Raw genomic sequence first — 13,771 nt, forward strand, 5'->3', positions numbered from 1 at the left:
ATTTATTATCACAGTACCACGCCATGACAATGCGCGCCGTGCGGGTGTGACGTCACCCGGCGGGGGCTGTGGGTATATTTTTGGGTGGTGGGGGGCGCACGCGTACAAGAGGAGGAGGTGTGGTGGGGTGACTGTGGTTGGATGTTGTCATGTATGAGCAGCCTGAGGATGCACAATAGCGGGTCGAGACCACCGTGCAGAATTGCGGATTAGAAGAGGAGGAGGAGGGAGGAAGGCGCTTTTATCCCACAAAAAAAAAAAAAAAAAAAAAAAAAAAATAGAAAAGAGGGGGTGCAAGGAAGGAAGGAGGCAACCCGGGACCGGAGGACACCGATGCTGTTGTTGTTGTGGCGGCGACGATGCGGCCCCACTGCTGGCTGATGGTGGCTCTGGCGGGGGTCATGTCGTACATCAGCCCGGAGAGAGCGCTCGGAGCCCCGCAGAGGGAAGGTGAGTCGAGTCGGTGTAGAGACGGAGGATGGAAGGATGAAAGAAAGCGAGGAGGGGGTTGAATTCAATAGCTGTCAACGAAGGGGGGAGTCTTTATTATGCTTTATTTTCAACGTGGTGGTAGATAATGCCAATGATTATTGCAGCAGGAGAATGGTGCATGCATGCAGTGATGCAAATAAAACGGAATCGTGGTGGTGGTGGTGAAGGGGGGGTTGTCTCGCAATGTTGGGCCTCACATCGATGGTATTCAATTAAAAAAAAAAAAAAAGACATATTTGTCAGGCTTTGAAGCAATGCTAGCTTCTATTTATAAGAATTTTTACACCCCCCTCCATCTCACGCCTCTTTTGTGAGATGTCACAGTTGAGCAATATGAGCATGTCTTTGTGTTGTTTTGATATAGGGCCTAATGGAAAAGGCCTTCTATAGGTTAGGTTAGGTTTCTCCTGTTTGTATGACTCATATCTAACATAAAATAGAAAATGTACATTTTTTGATATTGTTTATGATGATTGTGTTCACCCCCCATCAACAAAAATGCAAGGGACTTCTTTGCAACTCAGCAGGTAGTCGTCCACTTGCAGTCAAAAGTGTCAACTTTGCACGCAACAAGCGTCGCTTGTCTTGACGTGTCACACATTTAGCTCAGCGTTACTCGCGCACTATTTTGGGAGATTCATGCATTTTTAAATGGACTTTGAAATTTATGCATGCAGTGTTGACAGTGAGATGACCTTGCCAAGGAATCGCTTGGAAGGAATGTATGACAGTGGTGGTTTGACTTACGAGTTTGAATTTAGACCTTGGCTGCCATTGACAGCAATAGACGTCCACTCCATTTGAAGTGGGAGAGGTGGCAGGCACCCTCCCACTTCAGATGGATTGGACTTCTACTCGTGATAAACTCATTGTATTTATTTAAACGATAAACTTTTGATCGCACCCTCGTTTGAAAAAAATAAACTGTGAGTCCGTCCTTTTCTATTGGATCTTTTAATACGAGTAGCAAACAATTAAACCAGTCAAGATAGAGCAGAGGAACCAATGTCAGCGCACCTTTGGCCTATTATTGTCACAATACTAAAATGTTCAACTCCGCATCGGTACACAAAAAAATACTCGATACCATTTTATTATAGGGCTGTCAAAGGATTAAAAATTTTTAATCGAGTTAATTACAGCTTAAAAATTAATTAATCGTAAGTAATCGCAATTCAAACCATCTATAAAATATGCCATATTTTTCTGTGAATTATTGTTGGAATGGAAAGATGGATATATATACATTCAGCATACGGTACATAAGTCCTGTATTTGTTTATTTTAACAATAATTCAACAAGATGGCATTAAAATGATTAACATTCTCTTAAAGTGATCCATGGATAGAAAGACTTGTAGTTCTTAAAAGATAAATGTTGGTACAAGTTATAGAAATTTAATAATAAAACCAATCAATGTTTTCGTTTTATTAAAATTTGTAAAATTTTCAATCAAAAAATAAACTAGTAGGTCGCCATTGTTGATGTCAATAATTACACCATGCTCACTCATGGTACTAACCCATAAAATCAGTTGGACCCAAGCGCCAGCAGAGGGCGCCAAACATCAAAAAACAAGTAACAAGCGGGCATTACACTCTACTGTAATTTTAATCTGTTTGAGCGGGGCATGTGCGTTAATTGCTTTAAATATTTTAACGTGATTAATTTAAAAGATTCATTACCGCCCGTTAACACGAAAATTTTGACAGCCCTATCTTGTTATAATACATACATTTTAAAAAGATGAAAGTTTCTCAATTGGTGGTCCATAGACTTAATAATATATTGACGAGACATGGGGCACGTGGCCGATTCATAGGGGGCCTATCTCCGTCAAAGCTGACCGGGTGGAAACACCGACAAAGACCCTTTTATGTTGAAAATTCTTGTGAAAAAATGCTTAAATCACTGAATTCTTTATAGATATGGACGTAAAACAGTCTCGATTCTTGGTTAAAAGCAAAAAAAATGGGCAGTTAGCATTTATTTTTCGTAAATATGTCGAATGTGCTGCTAGTCTTTAAGCCACTATGGCGCCACCTTATCACCACAAAGAGCTTTTTACGTTGAAAATTCATGTGAATAAATGCGTAAATGCCTGAATTCTTTATAGATATGGACGTAAAACAGTCCTGATTCATGGTTAAAAGCAGAAAAACGGGCAGTTAGCATTTACCGTATATGCCCGAATATAAGACGGTGTTTTTTGCATTGAAATAAGACTGAAAAATAGGGGGTCGTCTTATATTCGCGGTTTAGACCTTATACCCATTCACGACACTAGATGGCACCAGATATCATTGAAGCGATGTTCTGTCATGACAGATCTCAGCTACTCTCAAGTTTGACCAGTTTGCAGTATTTTATTGCAATGTTTTTCCTTATTCAGATTTGTTTCAAGACTACAGTTACAGTTAGACTTCACTTTGATGGTGCAGTCATTGCAATTTTGTTGTTTTATCACAATAGATTGGTTTGTTTACATTTCAAAAACCAGAAGCCATTCATTTACGAATGTGATTGCACTTTAGTCTACATATTTAAATGTTCAGATATTAAGCTTTGAATGAGGCAAAATAACAAGCTTTTTCTCTCAAATATGTTGTTATAATCGTTTGTTTCAGATGTACTATACCGTAATTTTCGGACTATAAGCGGCTACTTTTTCCCTTCATTTTGAATTCTGCGACTTATAGTCCAGTGCGGCTTATTTGTTGATTTATTTGGGTTAATAGATAACACTTTATTTGACAGCGGCGTCATAAGACCGTCATAATTATGACATGACACTAACATGGGCATTACTGAATGCTTATGACAAATGTCATTAAGTGTCATCCGGCAAATTATGTCACTAACTCCATTTCTATTCACCGCTGATCTTTTACATCCACTCAAAAGTGACATAATTTGCCTGATAACACTAAATAATATCTGTTATAAACAAACATTAATGCTCATGACAGTGTCATGTCTTAATTATGATGATCTTATGACGCAGCTGTCAAATAAAGTGTTACCAAATACCATAACTTCCAATTAATAAAACAACTGGAACAGTAGCTGAAGAAATAATTAGCACAGAACATGAATTTTGATTGTTATTTACATCTGTAGCGCTGCAATGCATGCTAGGAGGCAAAAACCTGCTAGCTTAAATGCTATAAAATGCTAGCATTGTTATACAATGCTTTTAACAACTCATTGAAACACACATTCCGACAAAAAAACGGCTAAATATACCTATGAACTAAATTACGAATGCAATAAAATATTAGCTCAAAAACCTACCTAATGTTGGTCTAAACAGGGAGCAGCTAGATTCAGCCAAGTTAAATGAGTTGTGTCATATTCACTGTTGCCACTTGAGGGCAGTGTATCCCCCCCAAATCAATAAAACTAAATGCAAACACTTTCAAAACAAACCATTACAACGCCACTATAATTAAACAAATACTCAAAGCAGCAAAATTTGATTAAACGCTTTTTTCTAATTGAATTAATTGAGTTAATCGATTAATCGTTGCAGCACTAATCTTACCCAGATATAACATTTCAGTATCGATACTTAGTCATAACCAAAAATATTCTCATATAGTGACCGTAAGGGTTTATTATGAAAAAATACAGGATACAATATTTCCTAACCAGTATGGGAGACTCCAAAGTCTGGCCAATGGGTCCGATTGAAAATGACCGGACAGACAAAAACATTCATATATCTTCACCAACTTGACTATTGTTTTCGTCAAAGGTTATTGAAAACAAAAAGCTAAGTCTTTTGCACAGTACTGTGGAAGCATTTAAGGTTACGTGTCACAATGATTTCAGGGGGTCAGCGTTGTTACCGACGCGGAGGTCACAAACTAATTTGCCTGTGGCGCAAAAATCCAAGAATAGACTTTCTGTTTGCGGGTTTTTTTTTTTTTACATTTGAATGTTATACTGCTATGACGTAGATGTTAACTCATTAGTCACCATTGACGGCGATAGAGCTCCAATGCATTTTGACTGTCACTGGCAACGGTCAGTCAATGTGTTAATTTACTTCTTTACAAGTAGAATTTTTAGAACTTTTTAAAAACAGTTATCATGACATTAGTTGAGTTACAAAACACTTACAGTTCAATCAGTTCTTTCTCAGTTGAAATACCGTATTGGCCCGGATATAAGACGTTTTTTTGCATTGAAATAAGATTGAAAAAGAAGGGGTCGTCTTATTTTCGCGATCTAGACCAGGGGTTCCCAACCTATTCCACTAAGGCACACTGTGGGTGCAGGATTTCATTCTTACCAAACAAGATGACAACACTTTTTCCCCAATCTGGTGTTTTACAAGTGCAATCAGTTGATTGCAGTCAGGTGTGGCTTGTTTTAGCAGAAGCCTCATTGGTTCAACTGTCTCTGCTGGATCGGCTGGAACAAAAACCAGGACCCACAGTGTGCCTTGAGGACTGGGTTGAAAACCCCTGATCTAGACGTTATACCCATTCACGACGTTAGATGGCACCAGATATCATTGAAGCGGTGTTCTCAGCTATTCTCCCCATTCACGACGCTAGATGGCGCCAGATATCATTGAAGCGATGTTCTGTCATGACAGATCTCAGCTACTAGTTTAACCAGTTTGCATTATTTTATTGCAATGTTTTTCCTTATTCAGATTTGTTTCAAGACTACAGTTACAGTTAGACTTCACTTTGATGGTTGATGCTGTTATTGCAATTTTGTTGTTTTATCACAATAGATTGGTTTATTTACATTTCAAAAACCAGAAGCCATTCATTTACGAGTGTGATTGCACTTTAGTTTACATATTTAAATGTTCAGATATTAAGATTTAAATGATCCAAAATAACATGTTTTTTCTCACAAATACATTGTGATAATCATTTGTTTCAGATGTACTGTAACTATTTTCTGTATAAAAATTAATTTGGTGTTCAAAAAGTCTTTTTTCAAACTTGAGTCAGGGCCGGCTTATATTCGGGTCAATACGGTACATTAAAACACAATTTTTCAGCCCCGCCTAGAGCTTTCGAAAGCATCGATAGTAAAGTATCGATACAGAAAGGTTGTATCTGAATACGACATTGGGTTTCAAGTAGTGCTACAACGATTAATCGATTAACTCGAGTATTCGATTAGAAAAAAAAATTCGAATTACATTTTATTGCTTCGAGTGTTCGTTTAATTAAAGTGGCGTTGTAATGGTTTGTTTTGAAAATGTTTGCATTTAGTTTTAGTGATTAGGGTGGATACACTGCCCTCTGGTCTGCCTCATTTCACATGCTGCCCAACTGCTCCCTTTTAAGACCAACGTAAGCTAAGTTTTTGTTTGAGCAGTTTTTTTTAATAATAATAATAATTTAGTTTATAGGTATATTAAGCCGTTTTTGTGGGAATATTTGTCTGAACCATTTGTTAAGAGCATTGTAAAAAAAAAAAAAAAAAAAAAACGTTAGCATTTTATAGCATTTAAGCTAGCGGACTTTTGCTATGTAAGTTAGCGAATTGTTTTTTTGTTGTTGTACATAGATCCTTTTTTTTTTTTTTTTTTTTTTTTAAATACCATTTGAGGCTCAGCTCAGGTATTTATCATGTTCCTTAGCCGATTACTCGATTATTCGAACTAAATAGTTCATTGATTAATCGACTACAATAATAATCGATAGCTGCAGCCCTAGTTTCAAGACTACTGTGTCCTAACTAGTTTTTTTTTATTTGTTTTTGCACTAGAAGTCACTAGAAATTTGAAATAAAATTTGTTCTTCCTCTGGTCAAGATGGACCACCAATTAGTTTATCACAAGTAGGCGTTCAATCCATTTGAACTTGGAGGTTTGGCAGCAAATGAACTAGGGATAAACTGATTTCAATTCACAGCAGAAGGCTCATTGGATGTGACTGAGTGTCCATCATGGGCGATGTGACTGTCTGTGACATTGTCAAAAATCCTGACCACCAATTGAGAAACAATGAAAGATTAAATAATAATAATAATAAAAAAATTTTTTTTAATTATTATGCAGTATCAAAAATGGTATCCAACTGAAAATTTTAGTATTGTGACAACAGTAGCCTCAGCTCACAAATAAGCAGCAAGAAGCTCACTCAAATCTAAAATTCAGGACAAAAAGACCAAAATTCAAGACAGAAATAAATAAATAAATCAAGCAAATGGCAGATTACCTCTCTTGAAAAACTCATTAAGTATGTTGGCACAAAATTGGTGCTCAAAACAGATCATATTCATAATATACTGTATTTTTTCAGACTAAATCGCTCTGGAGTATAAATCTGTCGCACCCCCAAACGATGACCAAAAAACCCACGATTCACAGTGCAAAAAATGCAGTACTATTGTTAGGTCATACTAATATTTTTAATAAACGTAATCATAGACTTCACTATAAGTTGACAGCTCCTACAGACATTGCGCCACGACTTCCCGTAGGTGGCCGGGCCAGGCAGAACGTCGTGGAAGCTTTCACTGCGATAAACTCAAACACATGCTACGTTCTAACGCCAGATTTAGGTGGAAACAGGACGAAGGTTTTAGTGCATACAAGCAGGCAGGAGTGTCTCAAGAGTGATTTGATCATTGATTCAAGGTAATTATATAAAATAGCACCATGCATGCACTTTTAAAAGTGAAAAAAATTTAATGGAAAAAAAATAGCGTAACTTTAGCTTAAAATATTTACTTAAAATGAATGATAACTGCCCGTTTTTTGTTTTGTTGTTGTTGTTGCTTTTAACCAATAATCTAGACTGTTTTATGTCATATCTATAGAAATTCCTGGATGTACGCATTTATTTACAAGAATTTTCAACTTATAAAGCGCTTTGTTTTGTGATGGCCGCCATATTAGATTTTGTATCCATACACAGTAGTGTAACTTTAGGTTCAAATAGTCAGCTCATTTTTGGCCAACTGCCCGTTTTTGGGGCAAAAAACTAGCAATTTAGACATTTCTGCATCCATACAAAAAAAATTCGGCTTTTACGTGTTTTTTTTAATGTAACAGTTCAATCTATAAACGATGAGGGCTGTTTTCCTTCTGAGTGTGTATTATCATCATGAATATGGTGATGTACTTGTCGACTCTACAGGTATGTGCTTGACTGTTATGTTCATTCGAAATTGTTGGAAACCTTTTATTTATAATATTTATTCATGGACTAAAACTTTTAAGTTTATAGATGAAGACATTTTGAGAATTGTCGGCTAAAACTAAAAGAAATTTGTCCGAGTTTTCGTTGACTAAAACTAGAAGAAGACAAACACATTTTGAAATGACTAAAATATGACTAAGACTTCTAAGTATTTTCGTCCAAAATACTAAGACTAAGACGAAAATTAAAATGGCTGCCAAAAACTACACTGCATACAAAGCGTAACTTTAACTTTAAATAATCAGGTCATTTTCAGCCAACTGCCCGTTTTTACGCAGAAAAAACTAGTAATTTCGACATTTCTGCATCCGTACAAAAAAAAAGAATCGGCTTTTACGTGTTTTATTTTATGTAACAGTTCGATCTATAAACCATGATAGCTGTTTTTCTTCTAAGTGTGTATTATCATGAACATGGTGATGTACTTGTTATGTGCTTGACTGTTATGTTCATTCGAAATTGTTGGAAACCTTTTTTTTATAATATTTACATATTCGTGGACTAAAACTTTGCAGTTCATGGTTATAGATGAAGACATTTTGAGAATTGTCGACTAAAACTAAAATTTGAGTTTTCGTTGACTAAAGCTAGAAGAAGACGAACAAATTTTGAAATGATTAAAATATAACTAAGACTAATAAGTATTTTCGTCCATAAGACTAAGACGAAAATTAAAATGGCTGCCAAAAACAACACTGCATACAAAGCGTAACTTTAAATTCAAATAATCAGGGAATTTTCGGCCAACTGCCCGTTTTTACGCAGAAAAAACTAGTAATTTCGACATTTCTGCGTCCATACAAAAAAAAATCGGCTTTTACGTGTTTTATTTTATGTAACATTTCAATCTATAAACCATGATAGCTGTTTTCCTTCTAAGTGTGTATTATCATGAACATGGTGATGTACTTGTTATGTGCTTGACTGTTATGTTCATTCGAAATTGTTGGAAACCTTTTATTTATAATATTTACGTATTTATGGACTGAAACTTTGTGGTTCATAGTTATAGATGAAGACATTTTGAGAATTTTCGACTAAAACTAAAATTTGAGTTTTCGTTGACTAAAGCTAGAAGAAGACGAACACATTTTGAAATGATTCAAATATAACTAAGACTAATAAGTATTTTCGTCCATAAGACTAAGACGAAAATTAAAATGGCTGCCAAAAACAACACTGCATACAAAGCATAACTTTAAATTCAAATAATCAGGGAATTTTCGACCAACTGCCCGTTTTTTCGCAGAAAAAAATAGTAATTTCAACATTTCCATACCAAAAAAAATCGGCTTTTACGTGTTTTATTTTATGTAGCATTTCACTCTAAAAACGATGAGGGCCAGATCGTCAGCGAGACGTGCTGAGGCATAGTGATATCAAAATTCAACCTGAATAAGTTGTAATTGTATATAGAAAAATTCAAAATTTGCTTTTGTTGAGTAAAATTAAGATGATTCTGCAAGCAAGTTTCTGATGTGAAAATTGAGTGATTTACTAGATGTTGAAAACATGTCAAAATTGCACTAAATAAAAATAATTAAGTCGCTATTGAGGGCAAAAACTTATATGGCTATTGATCCTAAAAATATAGGTGATTATCCCTGCAACTGGTAATTTTTGAGCATCCACCGTAAAATCTGAGGATTTTATAGCCATTTTAAGTTTTGTTATACTTATGTAAGAAAAAATTAATCAGGATTTTACTCGAGAACCACTTTGAATTTTTTTATGCCACTGCTCATAAAGACTCACATATACCTAAGGGAGGTCCGTATTTTGATTTTAGGTCGCTAGCGGCTTTTCATTTGAAAATATTGAAATTTTAAGTTTTTGAAAATAGGCCCCCTATAGAACAGCCCCGCACCCCGTTTCCAGTCAACTGATAGAGAAGTCTATGTTTTTTTTTTATAGCTTGAAATCTGATTGTTCGGGAAAAAAAAAAAAAAAAAGTAACATGCACTAGCACTGATTCTGAAAACCTTTCGGCAGATTAAACATGACACGGTGACACGACTCAGAGAACAAACGGACCCAATAATGCAGTGCTCAGAGAAGATTTATTAACAATGGTTCTGAGACGAAGAAGTCTTGGCCCTTGAAGGCTGTTCGAGCAGGGGGGGACGAGCAAGGCGAAGGCCCAGGCAGGATGCGTCTAGATCCGGTCCTGTAGCAGGGTTCAGGTCGCAGAAAAAAGGCAGAGGTACAGACGAGGAGCAGGCTAGAGGCAAAAATCCACAAGGTCAAAAAGTGTATCAAAGGCAGAGGCACAGACGAGGAGCAGGCTAGAGGCAAAAATCCACAAGGTCAAAAAGTGTATCAAAAATCCGGCAAGACAAGGTAACTAGAAACGCTCGTAAGTTGCAGTGAAGGCTAACAAACTCGCAATGGAGCAGAGGGCTGTGTGTGCTTATGTAGGGAGGCTGTGGTAATGACCAGGTGTGCAGGACAGGTGTGTGGAATGAGTGCTGATGACTGAGGGGGAAAAAAAGGAAAAAGTATACAGGCCTGCTGTGGGGCTCTAACAGAACCCCCCCCCTAGGGACGGACTCCGGACGGACCAGGCGCGTCTGGGTGGAGTCGGTGGAAGTCCCGAATGAGGTCCGGGTCCAGGATGTGAGAGGAGGGGACCCACGAACGTTCCTCGGGGCCATAGCCCTCCCAGTCAACGAGGTACTGGAAACCACGACCCCGCGGTCTGGATTTCAGGAGTCTGGTCACGGTGTAGGCCGGGCCGCCGTCAATCAATCGAGGAGGTGGAGGAGGCGGCGTGGGGGGAACCAAAGGGCTCACACAGACCGGTTTTAGTTGTCCAACATGAAAGGTCGGATGGACCCTCATGGTCCTGGGGAGTCGCAGCCGTACAGCCACCGGGTTGATGATTTTGGAGATCGGGAAGGGGCCAACAAACCGGGGAGCTAGTTTGCGGCTCCCAACCTTAAGAGGGAGATGTTTGGTTGACAGCCACACCTTTTGACCCACCTCGTATGTCGGGTTGCTCGAGCGATGACGATCTGCCATCCTCTTCATACGGGCTGCGCTCCTGATGAGACTGGCTCTGGCTTGGCTCCACACCCTCTTCTTGCGGCGGATCCACAACAAGGCAGAGGGTACTCGTGTTGGTGTCTCTGTCTGTGGGAACAGAGGGGCCGGATACCCAAATACAACGTGAAACGGGGAAAACCCCGACGAAGAGCATGGCAGGCAGTTGTGGGCAACCTCAACCCACATGATGTTTTGGGCCCACGTAGTGGGATGTTTGGAAACCAAACAGCGCAGAGTGGTTTCCAAATCTTGATTCATTCTCTCCGCTTGCCCGTTGCTCTGAGGATGGAACCCTGAGGACAGACTGACTGTGGCACCAATGAGCCCACAGAACGCCTTCCAGAAACGAGCCACGAATTGTGGCCCTCTATCAGACACTATGTCTGACGGAAAGCCGTGGACCCTAAACACCTCGTTGAGCAGAGCACTGGCCGTCTCTTTAGCTGTGGGCAGTTTTGGGAAGGTGATGAACCTGACCATCTTCGAAAACCTGTCCACCACCGTCAGAATGGTGGTCTTCCCCTGCGAGGGTGGTAGTCCGGTGACGAAGTCCACCGAGATGTGCGACCAGGGTCGTGTCGGAACCGTCAATGGGAGCAGCTCGCCCGCAGGTGGCCTACGAGGTGTCTTGTTGGTGGAACAGACCACACATGCCGCCACATAATCCCTGACGTCTCTCCTCATGTGCGGCCACCAAAACTTCCGGGCCAGGAGAGCAAGGGTGCGTCTGGTCCCCGGATGTCCTGCAAACCGGGAAGCATGGCTCCAGTGAATGACATCCCCTCGGAGGCCCTGTGGCACAAACAGCAAACCCGCGGGGGTACCGGGCGGGTTGGTCAGTCCCTTGGTGGCCTCTTGGACCTTCTTGATGATCTGCCACTGGAATCCTCCCGCCAAGCAAGATCTTGGAAGGATTGGTTCTGGGTCCTCCACACGTCCCTCTGAGGGAAACACCCGGGAAAGGGCATCGGGTTTGGCATTCTTGGCGCCGGGTCTGTAAGACACAACGAAATCAAAGCGGGTGAAAAACAAGGACCACCTGGCTTGTCGGGCGTTGAGCCTCTTAGCGGTTCTGAGGTGCTCCAAATTCCGGTGGTCGGTCCACACCATAAACGGCTGTTCAGCCCCCTCTAGCCAGTGTCTCCATTCTTCAAGGGCCACCTTAATTGCCAAAAGTTCACGGTTTCCAACGTCGTAGTTTCTTTCTGCGGCTGTGAGTTTCTTTGATAGGAATGCACATGGGTGCATCTTACCGGTGAGGGGTGAGCGTTGGGATAAGACTGTGCCGACTCCCGAGTCTGAAGCATCGACCTCGACTATAAACTGGATAGTCGGATCAGGGAATCTGAGGATTGGAGCGGAGGTGAAAAGGTGTTTGAGCCTGCAGAAGGCCGCCTCAGCCTTGGGGTCCCACTGAAAGCGACACTTGAGTGACGTCAAGGAGTGTAGCGGTGACGCCACCGAACTGAATCCTCTTATGAATTTTCGGTAGAAATTTGCGAATCCCAAAAAACGCTGTACCTCTTTACGTGAACTGGGCCTGGGCCATTCATGGACGGCTCGAACCTTTTCTGGGTCCATGCGTATTTCCCCTTCAGCGATGACAAAACCTAGGAACTGAACAGATGGCTGGTGAAAAACACATTTCTCTGCTTTGACGAACAGGTCGTTTTGTAGCAGCTTTTCCAGGACTGAGCGGACATGAATGATGTGGGTCTCCAGGTCAGAGGAATAAATCAGAATGTCATCCAAATAGACGAAAACAAACACGTTCAGAAACTCCCTCAAAACGTCGTTGACTAATGCTTGGAAGACAGCTGGGGCATTAGTCAGTCCGAAAGGCATGACCAAATATTCGAAATGACCTATGGGAGTGTTAAATGCGGTTTTCCACTCATCTCCCTCCCTTATGCGGATAAGGTGGTACGCGTTGCGTAAGTCAAGCTTTGTGAAGACCCGCGCACCCTGAAGCATTTCAAAAGCAGAGGACATTAATGGTAGCGGGTACCGATCCCGGACAGTTATGTCGTTAAGCCCTCTATAATCAATGCATGGACGGAGGGACTTGTCCTTCTTCTCGACAAAGAAGAATCCTGCGCCTGCAGGAGAGGAGGATCTCCTGATGAGCCCTGATGCCAATGACTCATTTACATACTTTGTCATTGCCTGGGTTTCCGGGCCTGATAAAGAGTACAGGCGACCCCTGGGTGGTATTGAGCCCGGGTGTAGGTTTATGGCGCAATCGTGTGGGCGGTGAGGAGGGAGGCTAGTGGCTTTGGATTTGTTGAACACCTGTTTGAGGTCATGGTAGCAGGTGGGAACCTTATCGAGGGCCGGGAACTCTGCTTGTTCGTCTTTTTGCGCGATAAGTGTGGTAGAAGCAATCTGGGTCTTTGCCAAGCCATGTGTTATGCAAGTTGTGTCACATGATGGACTCCAGGAGATCACCGTCCCGGTGTCCCAGTCAATGTGGGGGTTGTGTTTCTTCAGCCATGGCAAGCCGAGAACAAGTGGTTCGTGGGGTGAAGTGTAGACATGAAAACTGATATTCTCGACATGACTAGGGAATTCCATCTGAATAATGGGTGTGCGGTGCGTTACCCGCCATAATGGGCTTCCATCCAGAGCCACGGCTTCTAGAGGTGAAGACATCCTGATGAGCTGCAATCCAAGTCGATTGGCCAGGTCCATGTGTAACAGATTGGTGTCTGACCCTGAGTCGATCAGGGCTTTCTGCCGGAGAGAGAAGACAGGTGAGCTTAAGACCACAGTGGGTTGGACCCGAGAGGTTATGCCTAAAGAAACAGTGCGACTGATGGACACTTTATGTGCATAATCTTGCCTCTTGTTGGGGCATTTGACAGCAAAGTGCCCAGGTTCCCCACAGTAAAGGCAGAGCCTAGCCGAAAGACGACGACTGCGCTCTGCAGCGGACAGCCTAGCTCTGCCAATCTGCATTGGTTCTCCCTGTGTGGGGGATGCGGCCTCCGCGATACCTCGGTTAGCTGTGGGTCCAACAGATGGACTGACGGGATGGGGCATCCACTGGGTA

General features: G+C 41.1%; 1 protein-coding gene across 1 annotated transcript in view; it reads left to right on the forward strand.

Annotated features, from left to right (window-relative positions):
• Window positions 1–119: 119 nt before the first annotated feature.
• Window positions 120–13,771, forward strand: part of lmtk3 (lemur tyrosine kinase 3) — a 43,069-nt gene continuing 29,417 nt past the window's right edge. The window contains exon 1 of the mRNA XM_057834329.1: window positions 120–450. Within this exon, the coding sequence (XP_057690312.1) occupies window positions 360–450 (91 nt within the window). The 5' untranslated portion in view covers window positions 120–359. The remainder of the gene's footprint in view (window positions 451–13,771) is intronic.

The sequence above is a fragment of the Corythoichthys intestinalis genome, chromosome 4 (assembly GCF_030265065.1).
Source record: "Corythoichthys intestinalis isolate RoL2023-P3 chromosome 4, ASM3026506v1, whole genome shotgun sequence".
Classification (NCBI taxonomy): domain Eukaryota; kingdom Metazoa; phylum Chordata; class Actinopteri; order Syngnathiformes; family Syngnathidae; genus Corythoichthys; species Corythoichthys intestinalis.